General features: G+C 54.6%; 2 protein-coding genes across 7 annotated transcripts in view; one reads left to right on the forward strand and one right to left on the reverse strand.

Moving 5' to 3' along the window:
• The window catches only part of DHRS7B (dehydrogenase/reductase 7B), a 37,196-nt gene extending 26,340 nt beyond the window's left edge, over window positions 1-10,856 (forward strand). Inside the window, exons 5-9 of one of the 5 annotated variants that reach the window (XM_027131327.1) lie at window positions 2,227-2,443; window positions 2,869-2,961; window positions 5,576-5,728; window positions 5,914-6,168; window positions 10,200-10,856. In XM_027131327.1, coding sequence (XP_026987128.1) covers window positions 2,227-2,443; window positions 2,869-2,961; window positions 5,576-5,728; window positions 5,914-6,119 — 669 coding nt within the window. In that variant the 3' untranslated portion in view covers window positions 6,120-6,168; window positions 10,200-10,856. Of the gene's footprint in view, window positions 1-2,226; window positions 2,444-2,868; window positions 3,679-3,766; window positions 4,167-5,575; window positions 5,729-5,913; window positions 6,699-10,199 lie in introns of those variants that run through there. The other 4 variants (XM_027131326.1, XM_027131325.1, XM_027131328.1 and 1 more) reach the window with 4 other exon arrangements.
• TMEM11 (transmembrane protein 11) lies at window positions 7,475-17,731 on the reverse strand. 2 transcript variants are annotated; one of them, XM_027131329.1, is made up of 2 exons: window positions 17,608-17,731; window positions 7,475-8,318 (listed from the first exon to the last, which is right to left on the reverse strand). In XM_027131329.1, exons 1-2 carry the CDS (start codon window positions 17,664-17,666, stop codon window positions 7,802-7,804), a joined length of 576 nt encoding a protein of 191 aa, XP_026987130.1. In that variant the 5' UTR covers window positions 17,667-17,731; the 3' UTR covers window positions 7,475-7,801. The 2 variants fall into 2 exon arrangements, with proteins under 2 accessions (XP_026987130.1, XP_026987131.1); XM_027131330.1 differs by lacking the exon at window positions 17,608-17,731 and adding an exon at window positions 10,752-10,865.
• Window positions 17,732-19,759: the final 2,028 nt, after the last annotated feature.

Genomic DNA, 19,759 nt, shown 5'->3' on the forward strand with positions numbered 1-19,759 from the left:
TTCATCTTTATACATTGTTTGCCCAGTAACATAGATTAATAAGTTTTAAAATGCATTTGTCAAATTATGTAGAAAATAAAGAGTAGAGTTACAATCCAAAGTTACAATACTACTAGCTTTTATAATTCCCCATGTATTTATTTTCCTGGAGATCTTTATTTCTTCAAATGGCTTTGAGTTACACTGTATAGCTTCCTTTCATTTCAAACCTGAAGGACCTCATTTAGCACTTCTTGCAGGGCATGTCTAGTGGTAACAAACTCCCTCAGCTTTTATTTATATGGGAACTTTAATTTCTCTCTCATTTTTGACATTATAGAACACAGATATAGAATTCTTTGTTGACATTTTTCTTCTTTCAGCACTTTGAATATATCGACCCACTGTCTTCAGGCCTCCAAGGTTTCTAATGAGAAATCAGCTGATAGTAAGGATTTCTTTTATGTGAGGAGTAGTTTTTCTCTTGCAGTTTTCAGATTCTCTGTCACTTGGCTGTGATTGTGATGTGTCATAGTGTGGGTCTCTGAGTTTATCCTACTTGGTGGTGAACTTCTTGGATGTGTAGATTCATGTCCTTCATTAAATTTGGGACTTTTTCAGCAGTTATTTCTTCCAGTGTTTTCTCTGCCCCTTTCTCTCTCTCTCCTCCTTCTCAGATTCCTACTAGGAGTGTGTTGGTCCACTTGGTGGTGTCCCACAGAACCCTTAGGCTCTGCTCACTTTTCTTCATTTTTCTTGTTCTCGGATTTGAGAATTTCAGTTGTCCCCTCTTCAGGTTCATGGATTCTCTCTTCTCCTTGCCCAGATCTGCCTTTGGACCCCTGTAGTATATTTTTCATTTCAGTTATTGTACTTTGGAGCTCCAGAATTTTTTAATAATTTCTGTTTCTAGTGATATTCTCATTTTGTTATACATGAGTTTCCTGGCTTTGTCCACATCTTCCTTTAGCACTTTGAACATCTTTAAGACAGTTGTTTTAGTCAGTTCATTGTCTGGGCTTCCTGAGGAATGTTTTTCTGGGGATTTATCTACATTTTTGAATACCAGAAGGCAAGTGCAGCTCCATTAAACCTACTGGAAGCCACTTCAGCAGGTGGTGGTTGAAAGAGTGCAGGCTGCTTCCATGCTGCAGCTCGGCGATCAGAACAGCATCCACCATCAGAATGCAGTCCTGATATGTGGAAGACAAGGTCCTTATTGTCTACCTTGGCTCCTTCAAGCTGCAAGAGAAATGTGGGTTGCCTTTCCCACAGCTGCCCACCACAGGGGTGCGGCCACCATGGAGCTAATGGTTGAAATTGGCCAAAATTGTCTATACTTTGCCAGCCGAGCACTCCCCTGGAAGCTTCAAGCGTTCAAACAGACTTCAGAGTCACGACGTCATTTCACTCCAGAGAGTTGCCGCCAGTGCAGCTGTCCAGGCAGAGGGAGGGCTCCAGGCACTTCCGTCTCCGTGCTCCCTCTGACTCCATCCCCTCCCTCATCTTCTTAGATTCTGCGACAGCCCCTGAGTTAGACTGCTTGGCTAGTCATTCTCTTCAATTACAGAATTTGTCTGTCTCCCCCACGAGACTGCGTGCTTTAGGAAGACAGAAGCACGTCTGTCTTGCTTTCTGCCATGTCCCCAGTGTTGAGCATATAGGGGCATATAAAAATGTTTTGTGGGGCTTCCCTTGTGGCTCAGTGGTTGGGAGTCCGCCTGCCGATGCAGGGGACGCGGGTTCGTGCCCCGGTCCGGGAGGATCCCACATGCCGCGGAGCCGCTGGGCCCGTGAGCCACGGTCGCTGAGCCTGCGTGTCTGGAGCCTGTGTGTCTGGAGCCTGTGCTGTGCAACGGGAGAGGCCACAGCAGTGAGAGGCCCGTGTACCGCAAACAAACAAACAAAAAATGTTTTGTGACTGAAGAGTGAAACTGATTTGGCCTGAGAAGGATAGCAGCTCTGTGACGTAGGACAGGTCAGCGCCAGGCTGGCACAGGGCGGCAAGGGGAGCCATGCTGCCATCATACGTGACCCCTGCCCCATGGCATTTACAGTCAGTTAAGGAGAAAGGCTGCCCAAGTGAGGTATGAGCAGGGTTGGCAGGCTCCTCCAGGTCACATCCTTCGGAGGAGTGTTGTGACCTGTCCCTTCACAGCCAGGCCCTCCCAGCACTGAGAAGCAGGGCCTGGGGCTCCCACGCCCGTCGCTCTGAAGCTACGTTTGGCTTCTCTTCTTCTTGCCCAGGTGCAGACTCACAAGCCTTCCATGGTGACCTTTGACCTCACGGACCCTGGGGCCATAGCGGGGGCCGCTGCAGAGATCCTGCAGTGCTTTGGCTATGTGGATGTGCTCATCAACAACGCCGGGATCAGCTACCGCGGCACCATTGTGGACACCAGCCTGGACGTGGACAAGAGAGTCATGGAGACAAACTACTTTGGTCCGGTTGCTCTGACGAAAGGTAATGGTCTTGGGTGAAAAGGAAGATGAGCACAGGTACGTCGGCATTCTTTGTATTTCCCTTGGTTCCTTCTTCCTAGACCTGGCCTGTCCCATCCCTTTGACCCTGGAGTCAGTGGTGTCCTTACAGCCTGGGTGTTGGCTTTTCTGGGCTTATATTTGCATTTTCTTCCACTGCTTTATGGTCTTACATCGAGATGTTTTCCTCAGCAACAGCCTCATCTGCACAGTGTTGGCTCCACGTCTTTCCACTGTGTCTGCACACCTACAGAGTGGGGCGTTCTGACGTCCAGCCACGGTTCTCACTCTAGGGAGAGGCCTTCCCTCCCCTCCTGGGCGCAGGGGGCTAAGAGTTCCAGTAAACAGTCCCCCCCCCCACCCAGGCTCTCAGCATGAGTTGCAGTGACCTCTCCCCTCTCCCCACAGCGCTCCTGCCCTCTATGATCAGAAGGCGCCAGGGCCACGTTGTCGCCATCAGCAGTATCCAGGGCAAAATCAGCGTTCCCTTCCGATCCGCGTGTGAGTACTTCCTTCTCCTTCCCACGTTCCCTTTACTGTTTTCTCCCTGTTATAAAAACAACACGTTCACTGTCCAGAATTCAGACGTTAGAGAAACACTCAGCACGGAACGTGCAGGGACGTCATCAGCGTGTGCTCCTGAGCAGAGGCCTGGGCTCAGCCCCAGCTCTGCTCCTCGTGCCACCTGTGGCCCCCATGCTGTGCCCCCCGAGTGTCGGCCCCCAGGTGCTGCCCCACCGCCACTTTACCGCATGTGCCTCCAGAATTCTTCTACATGGGATCAAATGTGCAAAACTGGGGCACGTTACATGTAGCTTTGTGGTTCGCTCATTCCATTTGACAGTGTCTTTCTGCATCAGCACGTGTGGATTTACCTAGTTCCTTTAAGTGGATATACAGTCGTTAATCGAATGGATGTGGCGTAATTTCCTTAGTAGTTTTCGTGACACGTGAGGATTTGCGTCCCTTCAGTCGGTGACCAGTAGCAGTGATGTGCTGTGTACAGCATCCTTCAGCATTTTTATCTCTGGGCTCTCATGGGAGGGTTTCAGTAAGATTAGTTCCAAAAAGTGGACATAGGACCAAAAAATTAACGCTGCCAGCTTGACTTCCGTCCCAACTCTCACCTCCCTGCGTGAGTGGCTACGACAGAATGTTGAGACTGCGCCATCACGAGCACCAGCAAGCAGATTCTACTTTTGTTAAAGGATTTGAAAGGTGATTTCACAAACTGTCCTGGGAACTGCATTCTTTGCTCCACCGTCTGCAAGGAAACACTCAGCTGTAACAGTCTCCCCCTCTCCAGATGCTCAACGTAGCCACGGGAAGGGAGGGGAGGGGTGAAGCTGCCTCCACACCGTGAAAGGACGGCCACGCACACCCAGCTGGACGACTGGGAACCACCTGTCAGCCCGAACGCAGCGCAGCCATCCTCCTGGTCCTCCTGGTGCTGGCTGTGTGTCTGGGTCAGCCGTGGGACTCGTCTGAGCCCGCACTGCCCCCTCCGCGGCTGTGCTCAAGACAACGTGAGACACCCGCCGTATCGTGCTTGTTTCTGGGGCGGTTATCCCTGTGCCAGTTCTCTGTTTCACTTCGCTGGCACAGGACAGCCTCCTGAGGAATAGATATGCAGGCATCACATGTGACAGAGCAGACGAGGCAATAATAGGGAAAAGGGTATACAGGGTAAAGGAGTTCTTTGTAAAGTGTTCTTGTACTGAATTATTTCCACACTTCACTTGGATTTAGTCCCACTGAGGTTTGTCCTCCCCTTGGCTGTGACTGTGTAGGTCACACTTGGTTGTTCTGGGTGCTTTATAACCACCAGGCCGGACGAGGCCGTGCCTCCTGGGCATGTCGGCCAACCCAGCGGGCAGCAGTCTCCCCACTCGTGAAGTGGGGGTGGCTTCGGGTACCTCTCGGGGCTGTTGTGAGGCCGAGTGGGAGGATCCAGGATGTGTGTAGAGCACGTGGGGCCCTGGGGACCACAGTCACGGCCTTTAGGTTAGCACAGCCTGGCCGAGGACCTACATGCAGCCCGAGAGGCGTGGAGACCGGGGGTCCTCTCGGGCCTCGGCCTGGGCCGTGCCTCTGGAATCACGGCTGGTGGGAGCGTGTCTCGAGCCACCCGCCCGCAGAGCGTTCGTTCGGCCAGGCCGCCCTCCAGAGGCTCTGCAGAGTCTGGACGCTGCTGGGCTGCTCACAGGACCTACAGTTACGTGGCTGATGGATGCGCTTTCCTCAGGCTCGAACGTGTGGGCTCCAAATCCGGAAACCGTCAGTGGAGATGCTGTTTCCCAGGAGTGCCATCGGAGGGTTCCGCTGTCCCCTCAGAGCACCTAACGCTGTGCAGAGAGGCTGTTGCTGGGGAGCGGAGGGGGCCCAGACAGCTCTTCCAGATGAAAGGCCATCCTGTGGAAGCTGTCAGGCAAAAGACGTGAGAAGGGCAGATGTGGGTTTGTACACACGCTCCTGCACGTGCAGGGAGCCTCCCTGGACGCACTGTTGCAGTGTGGCCTGTGACCACGAGGGGCATGGCAGCTGCCCCGTCTGTCCCCCGCTGGAGAGAGCTACGTGCAGGAATGACACGGAAACAGGCACAGCGTGAGGCCGTGTCCGCACAAATATGACTTCTGTGTCGCACCCCGTGTAGGTACCTGGTTGATGTGAGAAATGAATGCTGAGAAACCGGCAGCCTGGCTCCCTCTGGGGAACCGTACTGGAAGGCAGGAGGAGGACTTTCACTTGGTTACTTTATTTCCTCCTGAACTATTTGAATATTTTACCCAGTAGGCATTAAGTGTTTTTTTTTTTAAACTTTTAATTTAGATTAATTTCACACTTAAACCTTGCAGGAACAGTACAAAGAACACCCTATGCACCCTTCCTATACATCCCCAGTGGTTCACGTTTGACCATGTGCGCTGTGTCATGTTGTGTGTGAGCGCACCTGTAGGTCAGTGTATCGTGTACAGTGTTTTCCCTGAACCACACGAGGGCAGGAGACCTGACACCCCTGCGCCTGTCCAGGGCCCAGGCTGGGCGCCTCTGACTCAGGGAACGAATGCGTCCCCGCCCCTCACTCACCTGCCTCTCTGGCCACCGACCTTTGCAGATGCGGCCTCCAAACACGCGACCCAGGCCTTCTTCGACTGTCTGCGGGCCGAGGTGGAGCAGCATGACATCGAGGTGACCGTCGTCAGCCCCGGATACATCCACACCAACCTCTCCCTCAACGCCGTCACGGCCGACGGGTCCAAGTACGGAGGTTAGGCCCTGGTGTCGCTTTTCTTCTATGCAAAGCTACCTGATGATTCTGTGGTCGTTTTCATTTTCTTTCAGAAAATAAGTTTAAAACTAAACCACTTGACGTGTGGGTGTTGGTCGTATATACTGAAGACTGACCTCACTCGGCATGAACCCGAGCTCAGTGAGTCTCTCGTTTCATTTCAGTGATGGACAAGACCACGGCCCAGGGCCGAAGCCCCTCGCAGGTGGCCCGAGACGTGCTGGCTGCCGTGGGGAAGAAAAAGAAGGATGTGGTCCTGGCCGATGTGGCGCCTTCCCTGGCTGTTTACCTGCGCACTCTGGCTCCCAGGCTCTTCTTCAGCCTCATGGCCTCCCGGGCCAGGAAGGAGCAGAAACCCAAGCATTGCTAGTGCCTGTCCGGGCAGGTGGCGCGGCAGCACCGCTGCTCCACCGGGACAGGTGTGTTTGCGTGGACTGTACTGGATTCTTGCCTCATGGCGGGGGTGGGGAGGGAGTCATGCCTCTCTCGCAGACCCCCAGCCTGTCCTGCTGGAGGAGGACAGGCTTCCTCCGGGGGGAGGGGTAAAATGCAGCTGGATCTAAACTCTAGGACACGAAGTAAAGGGTTGAGCTGTGGAGCTGTGATCCCTGAGGGCAGGCAGAACCACGCCTCCTTTGAATTCGGGTCTTGAGATCAGAAGACTTCCTGTCATCTGACCCAGTTCTTGTATTTGACTCACCTAGCGCTGGGGGCTTGGGGAGAAGGCTGCTGCCGCCTTCACGCCGTTCACGGGGTCCCCCAGCATCTTGCTCAGCGCGGCCAACAGTCAGCATGTGGCTGGCTTCTCGACGTGTCCCATTGTTCCGTGTGCTGGAGCCGCCTATCTGCACCTGGCTTGTTTCTGGTGACAGCTTCTGCTCAGCTGCCCCAAGGTGGCCACAGCTGGTCCGTCTCCAGCTGCCTTACCCATGAATCTGATCTGCAGGCAGATCACAGGCTCCCTTTCCAAATCTGGCCTATTACAGAAACACCTCCCAGTCCCACCCAGCAGGCTCAGGAGGGTTGTGGGCACTGCACGGTCAAGATAGGTCTGTTTAGGATCACTGCCAGTTTACCCGTGTTCCAGACCATTTGCCACCCAGCACCCAACTGAGGGACCAGCATTTCCAGGCCCTTGGAATTAAGTCAGCGTTTCTCACTCTTCTAAAATCTCTGGCTCTCCTCCTGTGAACAGATGGCCCCATCACCCCCATACACCCTTTTGACACCTTCCCAGCACCCCTTGTTACTCTCTGGTGTCTGATCTTCCTGAGGGATCCTTTAAAACCACGTGAACATCAGTCTGGTTGCCGCTTAGAAAAGTGCCCCTTAGGGATGACCGAGCAGAGTCTCGGGCCGGCATGGCCCCCTTTTCTGTGGAACACGAGCGGGGCAGCAGGTTGAACTCAGGACAGCTTCAGTGCTTTAAAAAAAATACAGATGTTAGTTTGTGTTCTCCTAAATCAGAATCTGGACAAGAGGTCCCAGGCCCCAGCTCTCCAGGTGAGCCCAATGGAGACCCAGTGACTGCCAGGCCTCGCCACCTACCTGTCCTGCCACACCCCTGAGCAGCACTGAGCTGCGCTGCCTTGGACCAAGGCATGAGGCTGCTCTGGGAGGGGCTGGGCCTGCCTGTCCAGAGGCCTGTTCGCACTACAGGTGGTGCCCCTCCTGCCACCTGCATGCTCCCACCAGGACCGTCACGGAGAGAGCAGACACCTGGAGTTGAAATTCTTATAATTTTAATGGTCAATAGCTTCTGGTTGGCTCTGGATGGTACAGTTAAACAACATACTTAACGACCCCCCAAGCGCGTTCACATCCCCTCAGTAGCGTTGCTTCCATCACATCCTGCTGCCTGGTCGGCCTTCCACAACCTCAGGCCCCCGTGGGTTACGGGAATCCACATCTTAGTGTGATGAGCTGAAAAAACCCCTGGTACACTTGTGATCTGTTATTTCTTTAAAATAACCGGCGTGCAGCCAGACGCCTTCCCGGGCTCCTTCTGCCACCTCGTGGGCCGGGCTGCCTGCTCCCCCTACGCTGCCCCGATCATACGGCGCAGAGCTCGTAAATCTTCCTTACACAGTACACCAGCGCCGCCAGTGCTATCGTGTTGTGCAGTCTCTTTCTGTGCAAGTCGTCCTTCCGGACCAGCACCACCGGGGTGGAGGAGGTGAGTGTGTGCAGGGGCAGTCGGGACAGTTTGTAGGCGTCGTACTCCACCTGGTACTTACAGCAGGGGTCGAACTGCCAGGAGATGCCGTAGAGGGTGCAGCACGCCAGGCTCAGCACGCCCGCAGGCAGGGAGATGTAGTGGGAGTACTCCAGGGGCAGCGCCAGCGGGGTGAAGAGGCAGGCGGTGCCCGCCAGCACGGTGGTCTTGTGTAGGCAGTTGCCCACAGTGATCCAGCGGGCTGTCTCGTCACCGATGCGTGTGGGCTCGATCACGATGTACTTGTACTGGGCTTCCAGGGCCTGCTCCAGCTCATACTCAAACTGGTCTTGGGCGTTCTCCCCGTTGTAGATCTCATGCACAATGTAACAGTCTGTGGCCGACAGGCTCACCCTTAGGAGGAAGGGGTGGGGAGAAAGAAGAGCTGGTTAGAGGCTGCTGCTCTGCAGAGATGCCGTCCCCAGAGGAGAGGCGCCTGCCCTGAGCACACCAGGCGGCCGCTGGGAGCGGGGCTCGGAGCTGCCTGGTCAGCGGCTGCACAAGGGGCCGCACGCGTAGGTACCAGGGAAGGCTTGTGGAACGAGGTCACCCCAGAACCTCCAGGGTCAGCATTTCCTTCAAAGAGGAAAGCTGTTACGCGTTCAAGGCAGTGGAGACCGGACTGTTGGGTAAACTCCTGGGAGGAAAGACAGGCGAGGGAGAGCCGGCCACTGGTGCCCGCCCTTTTGTGCTCCCAGGGGGATTTTTGGGGGAGCCGTGCTGCCCCAACCAGGGACTGAACCCGTGCCCCCTGCATCAGAAGCATGGAGTCTTAGCCACTGCACCGCCAAGGAAGTCCCCCTCCCCATTTGGTTTTAACTCAGAATGGAGACAGGCTCCCAGGTGGGATCCAGCACCTTACAAGGCACCTTAGCAGACAAGCAAACCTAAGAGGCAGGGCCTCACTCCCGGCAGGAGCAGCTCTGGCAAGTTCATCAGCCAAGACAGGCCCAGGGAGAGAAGCACGGGAAAATGGAGGGTCTGTGCCGCCCCGCTGACCGTCAGAGTGAGGCCAGGGGACGATGCCTCCCTGTCGGCGTCCAAGGTGAGCTTTCCGGCCACACAGTCCCTCTGGAACGCTCAGAGCGAGGCGCGGGTGTCAAGGCCGGGATTAGAGAACATTCTTGCCCAAACCCTAACCTACCTGAGTGCAGTGACAAAACAGGCCCAACAAGGAAGCACCAGTTGAAGCCCCAGCATCTCGGGGACACGTCAGTGGGCAGACCCCACCCTCACCTGGCGCTCACCCAGGCCTTCCTTTCCCGTCTGCCCCACCCTCGCCTCTGCCGCCCACCCCTGGGGCGGGCTCCTGCTTCCTCCCACAGCGTGCTGGGCGAGCCCATCTCCACAGGTTGGTGGCTGTGCCCCCAAGTCCCTCCAGGCTGCTGGCTCAGCCCTGATGGCACGGGAGCAACTACCAGTGGACACGGGCAGTCGGGACTGCGCAGCTGAGGGCGTGTGGATGGCGTGCTCACCCACCAAAGCCGCCTGGAGCCCCAGTCTTATGCTGGGCCGGTCACCCCACTCCTGTCCGTCACCGCCAACCAGTGACCAGCCTTCCACAGCGCGGAGAACCCTCCCCGGCGCCTTCCGACACAGCAGGCTCAGGAGCCAGCCAGCCCAGCGGGCACACCGCCCTGGGCTCACCACCAGTTCTGCTCTAGAAGCCAAACCTGCTTTACCTGCTCAGGAAAGGATGGACCGTGACACATACAGCAGCAGGTTTCCAGGACTCCACACAGTGTGCAGGGAAGGGAAGCAGCACAGGGTCCAAAACAGACCCAGACCCACCAGCAGGCGCCCCCTCTGTCAGAGGACCCACCCTGCGGTCAGCACCCACAGCCCCACCTGCTTGGGGGGGCCGGGGAACCCTCTGCCCTGCAAATGTAGTTTCAAAGGCTGCCTGGACCACCAGATTCAGTCCTGCAGTTGACAGGGACTGTTGCTTCTCAAGCCAGGTGGCTGAGGACTCGAGAGTGAGCCATGGCCGCCTCTGCCCGGCTACCCCAGCGCCCCCTGCATGCGGCCTGCTTTGTTTCTGGGTCAAAAGTAACCCAATTAAGGAAAGAACCCAGTCAGAAGTTTGCCGTGAACCATCTCAGAGCACCACCAGCCAACCCCCAACTTGAACCCTGTACACAAAAGCAGATGGAAAAAACCCAACAACTAATAGCCAGTTGGGATCCTTTGAGTCCTGGGCTTCCTAAGCGACTATATTTTTGCATTTTGTTGCAGGTGTGAAGTGACCAGCAAGAGAGCATAGTAAAAAGGGTTCCCGTTGAAAAAACTGAGAGCGCATCGATAATGGAAAGAGGTCTTTAAAGTGAAAAAGTCAAGTACAGACCAGTGTTTGCAGCCTGCGATCTTCAGTGCCTTTCTGAGAAAGTGTACGTTTGCTTTTAGATGCACAGATGTCTCTGGGCTGATATACAAAGACCCAAGAGTTACGACTGTCTCTGAGGCGGGGAACGGAGGGGCTCCAGAAAGAAAAGGGGCCCCTTCTTACCAAATGACTTTAGAACTCTTTGAATTTGGCAGGTTCCATGGAGCTTACAGTACGGAACTGGCCTGCACAGAAGAGCACAGCCTGCCGGGCCACAGGGGCTGCTGCAGGCGCTGCCTCGGGTCAGCGTCATGGGCTCCCCCTGGGGGCTTGTGAACCTGCCTCCAGCTGGGGTCAGTCTCCTCCTCTCCTCGTCAGAATCGGTTCCAGCAGCACCCAGGAGACAGTCCTCAAAGGAATCCTGGGGAACGTGGCAGCCACCACGAAGAGCCCACAGAACAAACCTCATTTTGCCAGCACAGAATCTGGCCCAGGGGATCCCACGCCATCTCGAAGCCAGTCTTGAAGGAACCTGGGATTACAGGAGCCTCAGACATGGGACCCACAAAGTCGGGAGACAGCTCCAAAAGTCAGGGGCGCACAAGAATGTTCAAAGCAGCACTCCTGGTGAGAGCAGAAGACTCGAGAGCAGAGAGAAAGAGAGCGTGACTCAGCGAAGGGAGGGAAAGCCGTGGAGGCACAGCCACCCAGCCCCTCCCGACCCTGGGGGGAGTGGGCGCACCACACCCGTGAGCGCCTCCCTCTCTCTCCCTCTCACACTCACACTCACACACACACACACACACACACGCACACGGCTCAGGAGCATGCAGAACCAAGCACGTGCTGTCACGGAGACGATGGAGGACTCAGGAGGAAGGTGGCTGCTGCCTGCGCTCGGGAGGGAGGTGTGGGCCAGGGAGATGCTAGCACTTGGTTTATTAATTGTTTTCTAAATTATGGTAAAATACACATAACACAAAATTTACTATCTGTAAATTTTGTGTTATGTGTCCAGTTCAGTAAGGTTAAGTACACTTAGACACTGTTGGGCAACCAATCTCCAGAACTTTTTTGTCTTACAAACTAAAACTCTGTCCCCATTAAACCACAACTCCCACCGACCCCCCCCTTCTACACTCTGTCTCTATGAATTTGGCTGCTCAGGGAGGGACCTCATGTAAGTGGAGTCACACAGTATCTTTTTTTTGTGGCTGGCTTCTTTCACTTAGCATAATGTCCTCAGGGTTCATCCACGTTGTAGCAAGTGTCAATTTCCTTCCTTTTTAACGCTGAGTAATATTCCCTGTGTGTATAGACCACATTTCGTTATCCATCCATCCGTCGGTAGGTTGCTTCCACCTTCTAGCTATTGTGAACGATGCTGCTGTGAACACGGGTGTAAAAATATCTGTTTTAGTCCATGCTTTTAATTATTTTGGATACATACCTAGAAGTGGGATTGCTGGATCATGTGGTAGTTCTATTTTTAATTTTTTGAGGAACCTCCACACTTTCCCACAGTGGCTGTACTAATGTACATTCCCACCAACACTGCACAAGGGTTCCCTTTTCTCCATATCCTGGCCAACACTTTTGTTTTTTCCATAGTAGCTATCCTAGTGGTATGAGGTGGCATCTCAGGGTAGTTTTGACTTGTGCTTCCTAAATGACAGCTTAATTGTGATAGATTCACCCATTTAAACTGCACAAGTCACTGGCTCGACACTTCTCACTGAGTTGTGCAACCAACACCACGATCCATTTTAGAACATCTTCCTCACCTCAAAAAGGAAGCCGTCACTCCCCATTCTCCCCTGACCTCCGTCCATGGCGATCACCAACCTACTTCCTGACTGCGGCTCTGCCTCTTCTGGGCGTTCTGCAGGAACACATCACGTGGCACGTGGGCTTTGGAGCTGATTCCTTCATTTAGCCTCGTGTTCCCAAGGTCGTACATATGGTAGCAAGTTTATAACTTTTCATATGGTAAAGACATACTTTTGATGGATTTAACATATAATTTTTAAAATTCCAAGACAAAGTATCTGGTGGGAAGCATCAAAGATGCTCTGCATAAAAAAAGGCCAATAATGGTTTCTCTGGATGGTGGCCCAACAGGTAACTTTTAAATTTTAGTTTTCTGTATTTTTCAAAAGGAAAAAATAAACGTGTTTCTTTTGTAATGGGAAAATTAATTATAAATTTTTTCATAAAAAGAAAAATCCTGTCCAATAGCTCTGTATCCCTTGGGGTGGAAGAGACCAGACAGGGCAGGCCCTCCCAGCCGAGGAGAGGGGGCCCCCCTCCTGCTCCAGTGGGCACTGGCCCTGCAACCCACCACCTTTTCTGGTCATGCTGGAACCAGAAGAACCGACCCAAACACCTGCCTTAAGGCCCCTTCCTGGAGCGGCCCTGGGCTCACAGTCTCAGCTCAAACAGAGGAGGAGGTGATGCCAAGCTCCTTGAGGGCAGTGACTGTTTTCATCGCAGTCTGCTCTGCCCCACCCCACCCTGGGCCTGAATGTGACAGGTTCCCAACAGACTTAGAGGAAGTACGTTTGAAAGGACTGACAGGAGACGAAAAACAATTAACAGTAATTAAGAGCACCTGTGGCTGAAAAGTAAACTCGGTCCATGCATCAGGTTGCTTTCCACCCAATAAGCACAGGGTCACGTGATCAGCTGTGACCTGCTGCCTGGTGCCACCCCTGCATCCCTGGTCTAGGGAAACCCACTTCTGGCAAACCCCAAATCACTTCCTTGGGAGCCAAGGAAAGCAGTTAACTCCTATGCTGTGGATTCAAAGGCCAGTTAGGACTGAAAGGCACAGGCTTGTAGCTCCAAATACTGAGGACGTTTCCAAACTGGCACCTGACGTTCTCATTGTTTCAGAGGAAGCCACGTGCCAGGGAACAGGCTCCCCGTGGTGCTCCAGGGACCGGGCAGCTCTGCTTTGGGGACAAGACCACGGCGCACCAAGAGTTCCTCTCAGTCACTCACTGGCTTTGTGTCCAAGGACAAACCCCCTTGCTGCTCTGAGCCAGCTTCCGTCGTGTCAAACGATGCAAAGGCCCCAGCTCGCAGAGTGCAGACGGGGTGAGATGGGCTGGGCCGGGCACGCACACAAGGTGACAGCTGCAAGGCGCCACCCAGCGCAAGGCCCGAGCACTGTTTAAACTTAAGTAAAATGGAGTGAAATTGAAAATCCAGTTCCTGGGCTTCCCTGGGGGCGCAGTGGTTGAGAGTCCACCTGCCAATGCAGGGGACACGGGTTCAAGCCCTGGTCCGGGAAGATCCCACATGCCGCGGAGCAACTAGGCTGGTGAGCCACAACTACTGAGCCTGTGCGTCTGGAGCTTGTGCTCCGCAACGAGAGAGGCTGCGACAGTGAGAGGCCCGCGCACCGCACCGCGAAGAGTAGCCCTCGCTTGCCACAACTAGAGAAAGTCCTCGCACAGAAACGAGGACCCAACACAGCCAAAAAAAAAAAAAATTCAGTTCCTCAGACACACCAGCCACATTTCCAATGCTTGACAGCCGCAAGTGACCAATGGCTGCCCTAGCGGACAGCCCTGAGCAGAATGGCCGAGACTGCCCAGGAGGCAGTGCAGAGAGGCCCGGTTCAGGACACAAGACCACCCTCCCTCCTTCAGAAAGTCAGGCCTGAAGGACTGAACTACAGAGGCACGAGTTACTGCCATTGGAACCCCGACGGCTTGAACGAATCAAGGAAAATGGAGATTCACGCCAGAGGACGAACCCCAGCAGACCCTAACCCACAACATCCAACTTCCAGGATCAGAACCTTCTGGCAGCCAGCTGAGCGGGACCCACACCCTCAGGCCTGCACACCCGCGGACCTGGGTGCAGATGCTGCACTGGCACGACTCATACAGACCAGGAGGAAAGAAACTCAAGAGAAAAACATCCAAATCCCCTGGAGGCCCTCAGCTCTAAAGGAAACGACCAGGTCAGAATGAGGGGAACATCGCCCTGGGAATGTCAGCCACCTGCCCACGTGGCTCGTGGTCCACCTGTTCTGGGAACTAAACCCTCCACCAGCCAGCCAGAACCACATCCATCCAATTCAAAGATTACAGCAAAGCTGTCAAAGAGGACGGCCCAGTCCCCGGGAATAAAGCGTAGCACAGAAGATGTGGAAGTAACCCCACAGAACTGGCTGCCTAGAGATGCTGGAGCAGACACCCGCATAAGCCGGGGAGGGGAAAGGCCACAAAAAGTGGTTTCACCCTAAAGCCAGAGCCCGGCCCTCTGAACGCTCCAGGCCTTTAAACAGTGCTGCTGCCTCACATCGTGATCAGAATCAGATCCCATGCATCCTCACAGGCTGCACTCACATTCAACAGTCACAGAGAACTAGGGACACTCGGGGGCCCTTCAGGAGGAGGACAGGCAGCCCACATGGGACAGAGCGGCGACTCTGTGAGCTGGCCCAGGTTGGCACCAAGCGGCAGAACACACAGATACCTGCACCGCGCCTTCCCAGACGGGCAAGTTTGTCTCAAAGAGGCCGACAGGACAAGTGGCAATCTGTTTGCTGTGCTTGCTGCCAGTGTGCGGAGTTTTGGACAAGAATTCAGGTTACAGCTCAGGGTCTGATGTTCTTCATTACAAACACTGTGGGTTCCCTAGATCTAGTGGACTGAAGAGAAAACTCAGCGTGCAAGCAGCTCTCATTTTGCTATTTCCACCCCTCTCCTATTTTGGTCTAGACCAGCGCTGACCTTTCTGTTCTCTATCTGCGCTGTGCAATATATTAGCCACGAGCCATGTGTTGCTACCAAGCACTTGAAATGTAAATAGTGTGACTGAGGAGCTGAATTTTTCACTTTATTTAATTTTAATTAATTTAAATTTAATTGCTGCAAGTGACTAGTGGACACTGAATTAACACAGCTCTAGACTCAAGAACCAGGTAAAGCAAGAATTCACACACTATGTATTCTAAACTGGACCATCATTAACACACAGCTGACAACAGTAACTCCTGCCGAAGGTCTGGCACCAAGCAGGGCCTTCAAATACAATGCAGGCTTCAGAGTTTGCAGCCACAGGGAAATCTGGAAAGTCTGCCCAGAGCGTTGCTCTGCTCCAGCCAATGCCCCAAATTAGACGACGTTTCCTTGGGTGTCAGCATAAAGCAGATTGCAACCAAGTGTGTGCAGCAACTCGGGAAAGTGGTCTTACAGCGTGGAGCTGAAATCTGAGTCAGCACAAACATGCCATGGAACAAAGTCATTTCAGAACACCATAATCAGCCTACTTCGGTCACAGGAACCACTAGGTATGCTTGGGCCTCAATCTATGGTGTGGGCAATCAATTAATCCAGCCTGCCCCACCCGGAAGTCTTCCCACCCACTGAGCAGGAATGGAGGTGTGCCCAGGCTAGGTTTCCATCCCCTACTCAGCGTGGAGGATCTCTGGGAAACAGCCCAGGCAAACACTCCTCCAAAAGAGCCCAGCTAGGGCCTCACGGCAGAGGCAAACAAAGGGGTAGCCCCAGCCACTCCCGGTTATCTGGAAGGATGACAGATGGTGCCCCCCAAACCACAAAACCAGACGCCCCATTCCTGGCTGACACACGACATATGCATGTGCAAGCAGAGCCTGCCGTTCAGGCCAAAGGGTGCAACCTGAACACCTAAGGAGACCAGGCAGGTAACTGCAATGAGTCAAGCTGGCAGGTGAGGAATGATGAGCACCCGCCCTGACCAAAAAGAGCCACCACGCAGCTTTTCCAGAGGAGTTTTATGTGAACTATTTCCATTTATAACCACTGGCAACTAACTTAAATTCTCTTAAAAACTAAGGATCACAGTCAAGGACTAGTTTCAGCCTTTGGGATCCTGGTTTGCAAACTCAGTTTCGAATTAACACTTGTCTTAAACCAAAGAGGAAAAAAACCCAATATCCAATTTCTTAGATCAGTAAAATTGTAACTTTTGCTGGCACGGCCCCTGTATGGTGTCTGGGGCGTCTTCATTTGGCCCCTTCTGCTGTTTTTATCCAGTAAGGAGGAATGCTTCTCTCTCTGCAACTGAGTCTTCTAAACCAGTTATTTCCTATTACTAAAGGATTAATGTTTGCATTAAAGATATTGAAAATGTTTGCTAGTTTTTCAGGCCATCTGGAAACCATCGAGTTCTCTTCTTTAACTTTGTATGGTCTGATCTAAGAAATAACCAGGTGGGAGGTGGAAAAACAAGAATACTTGCTGGCCATTCACTGCTGCTTCTCCAAGAGGAGGTGCGGCAGGGACAAGGCTGGATAACTCCGAGCTCGAGAATAAAATGCAAGCTGGAGGGGTCTATCAGCACAGCTAACCAAACAGGAAGGCGACCACAATGAGTATGTGATGCAGTCGAAGAGAGAGAATAACGCAGAATAGTCGAGAGAAAAAGAGAGCGGGGCGGGAGGGGAGAAAGGGGGAAGAGAAAAGAAAGAGAATTTTTCTGTCCAACAATCCTCACCAAAAAAACCCAAAAGCAAACCCGGAGATCCTGCTGACCTATACCTACCGCACCAGCCCACTCGTAACAGAATGGTCAGGACAGTGCAAACCGGATGACTCCACGAATACACATCCTTTCCCAAACTTCTGGGGCCTGAACAGGTTCTAGTGGCTTCTTCTACTAGCTGAAACTGTTCCTCAGAAGCAAAAACTGTAAATTCAACACGGAACACGAAAACGACGACTCCAATCTTATCTTCTAGAAATGAGTCTTTCAAATCGAGATCTACCTTGTTAGAAACAAGCTCCCGGCTCCCTGCCCTACTCACGCACCGTTCGTTAGGAAAGGTCGCTGCAAAGGATTTCCACGGCAGGGGCGCTGGCGGAGACGCCTCCAAAGTCCCAAGGATCACCCCCGGGGGAAGCGGCCGGCTCCCCGCCCGAAGTCACAGCGCGGAAGGCTGAGGCCCCTCGGTGACCGTGCGAACCACCCCGCCCGCCCCGCATCGGCCCGCGATGGGAAGGCGTCCCCTGCCTCCTCCGTCCCAGGAGCCACTCCTCGCTACGGCTGAGAGGACCACGCGCGCGACCAGGCGGCCGGGGTCTCCGGCGCCGCTCGGCCCGCGGCATTCAGGCGGGTCCCGCCGCGGCCCGGCCGTGCCCAGCCCGCCGTCGCCCCTTCCTGAGCCCTCCGCGGAGGCCGCGTCGGCCAGGACCGGGACCCCGCGCGCCCAGCGGCGGACCGGGGCGAGCCGCGGGGTGGAGGCGGGGACGGCGCTGCAGCCTGAGGAGCCCCGCCGGCTTCCAGCCCCGAGCCACCCGCAGAGAGCAGCCCGCGCCTCACCTCTCTCGGGCGCCGCCGCCGCCGCCCGGGCCAAGACGCCTCCTTCCCCACGCGGCCATCTTGGAGACTCCCCGCTCGCGAACGCCTCACGCCGGGCGGCCTCGCGACACCGCGCGGGCGGGAGGGAGTTGTAGTCCGGCCGCCGCCCCGGACGGCGCGCCGGCTGGGGATCGGGCCCCGCGGGACTATAAGGTCCACAATACACTGCGCTCCGGAAGCCCACCCCGAGGCCGCCTGGGAAACGCGGGCCCAGACAGGAGGAGCTGAGGGCCCACTTCCGGACTAGCCGCCGCTAGGCCTCCTGCGCTTCGAGAGCTTCGACCGCCGAGGTCACCGAGGGGCCACTCTCGCTCATCCCCCAAATTCTCGGGAGGCGAGACAGACGCGGCCCCCGCCGCCAGGGGGTCCCTGCTGGCAGGCTGTTGGCAGAGAGTGTCTGGAAGCGGAGAAAGGGGAGAGTTTAACGTGTGATGACTCCTGGGAGAGACAGGGCGCCGCGCACGTCGCACCCTCGTCCGGCCGTGGTGGCGAGGACACAGCCCCGCACTCGGGCGTCTTCGAAGGCGGGTGCTGGCCCCTCACCCCGCCAGCGGGAGCCCTGCCTGGACCCTGCCGAGTCGGGAGGGCGGACGTAGCCCAGTGACTCCTGCCCGCTGTCCCCTCCGAGCAGGGGCTGATCCGGGGGACCCCTCGCAGCTCTGAAGTTGTAGTCCCTCCCCTGCTTCCGACCGACAGCGTTGCTAGACATATTAATTGGTCCCATAAGCATTTGAGCAACTCTCATGCTGAAATCAGCGCCGTGTCCAGAGACGGGAGAAGCACGGCGCCTGCTCTCAGCCCCCGGGTCTCGCCGAACCGGGCGAACCAGGGCCCGAGGGCTGTCGGGTGTAGATGCGGCTCCCATCGTTGAGGATTCCTCAGGATTTCCTTTCGGTTCACAGTCTACAACAGTCTTAAGAGTCTGTCACGGGCCCTCAGTACCTACAAGATGCAACTCAGGCTCCTAAGCGCGACCCAGAAGCCCCTCCGTAATGTGGAGGTTGCTCCCCTCTCCGGCTTCAACTGCCTCCCTTCCCTGCCCAGAGCCAGGTTAGCAGATTCGGAGGTCCCCAGACGGTCCATGCTGTGCCTAAAATGCCTTTCTCTCCCTGCCAACCATCCTTCAGCAGCACCTGCTCTTCCTGTTGGGTCACAGTCCCGCCTCCAGGTAACAGTGTGCGGCCCTGCTTAGTGACCTCCGAACGATGACCATCTCGCCTTGTGATTAGTCTATTTTCTCTGGCCCAGTTTGCTGATTCAGAGGGTTTCTAGGGATTCTAGAACAGTTGGGTTTGAAGCATGGATCTGGACCTGGGGCTGCTTTGTGTGTGTGTTGGGGGTGGGGGGCTGCTTTTATAACCTCTCTTTCTCAGCCTCCCAGTTTGTAACCTGGGTGTGATATTAGCACCTCTCCTCAGAGGACCAGTATGAGTATTACATAAGGTGACACCTTAGAACTCAGAACACCACACAAGGTAACAGTCAACGGACGTTTAAGTCAGGCCAAGCCCTGTTCTAATTATTTTAAGTGATTAACTCTTAAATCTTCACAACAGCCCTGTGAAAGGGATACTGTTTTTATCCACATTCTCATTTTGCAAATGAGGAGGCCCTACCTGAGTGACTCGCTAAAGTCATGCGCCAGGATTTGAGCCCAAGCTGTCTGGTTGCCCAGATTTCGCTATGCTATGGTGTCTCTCAGGAAGAGTCAGGCCAGGATCTAGTGCACAGAGGAAAGTGCTCAAGCAACTGTGGGCCTGGGACCATCTCCCCATCTCCCTGCTCTTGCACTTAACTTCTAACAGGCCATCTGCCGCAGTCTGCAGACTTGAGTGGAGACACCCAGAATGTCACCTGTTCATCACTACTAGTGCACAGACACCTGGAAGATTCACGGGCAGCGTGTAGTAACTGAGCTCCCACTGAGGGCACAACCTGAATGATGGGAGTTGAAATTCCTGTGGGCCCCCAGAGAGCCCTGATTGCTGGCAGAGAAGCAGCCAGCAGGAAAGGTGGGTCCTAGCTGGTGCTCAGAAATCTCTGCCACTTCCCTTACTCCTCTGTTCATTCATTCTTACAGCAAATAATTGTGTGCACAGTCAGTACCAGGTAC

This window comes from Aethalodelphis obliquidens, unplaced genomic scaffold, assembly GCF_003676395.1.
Source record: "Aethalodelphis obliquidens isolate GAN/ISIS:26980383/991018 unplaced genomic scaffold, ASM367639v1 scaffold38, whole genome shotgun sequence".
Classification (NCBI taxonomy): domain Eukaryota; kingdom Metazoa; phylum Chordata; class Mammalia; order Artiodactyla; family Delphinidae; genus Aethalodelphis; species Aethalodelphis obliquidens.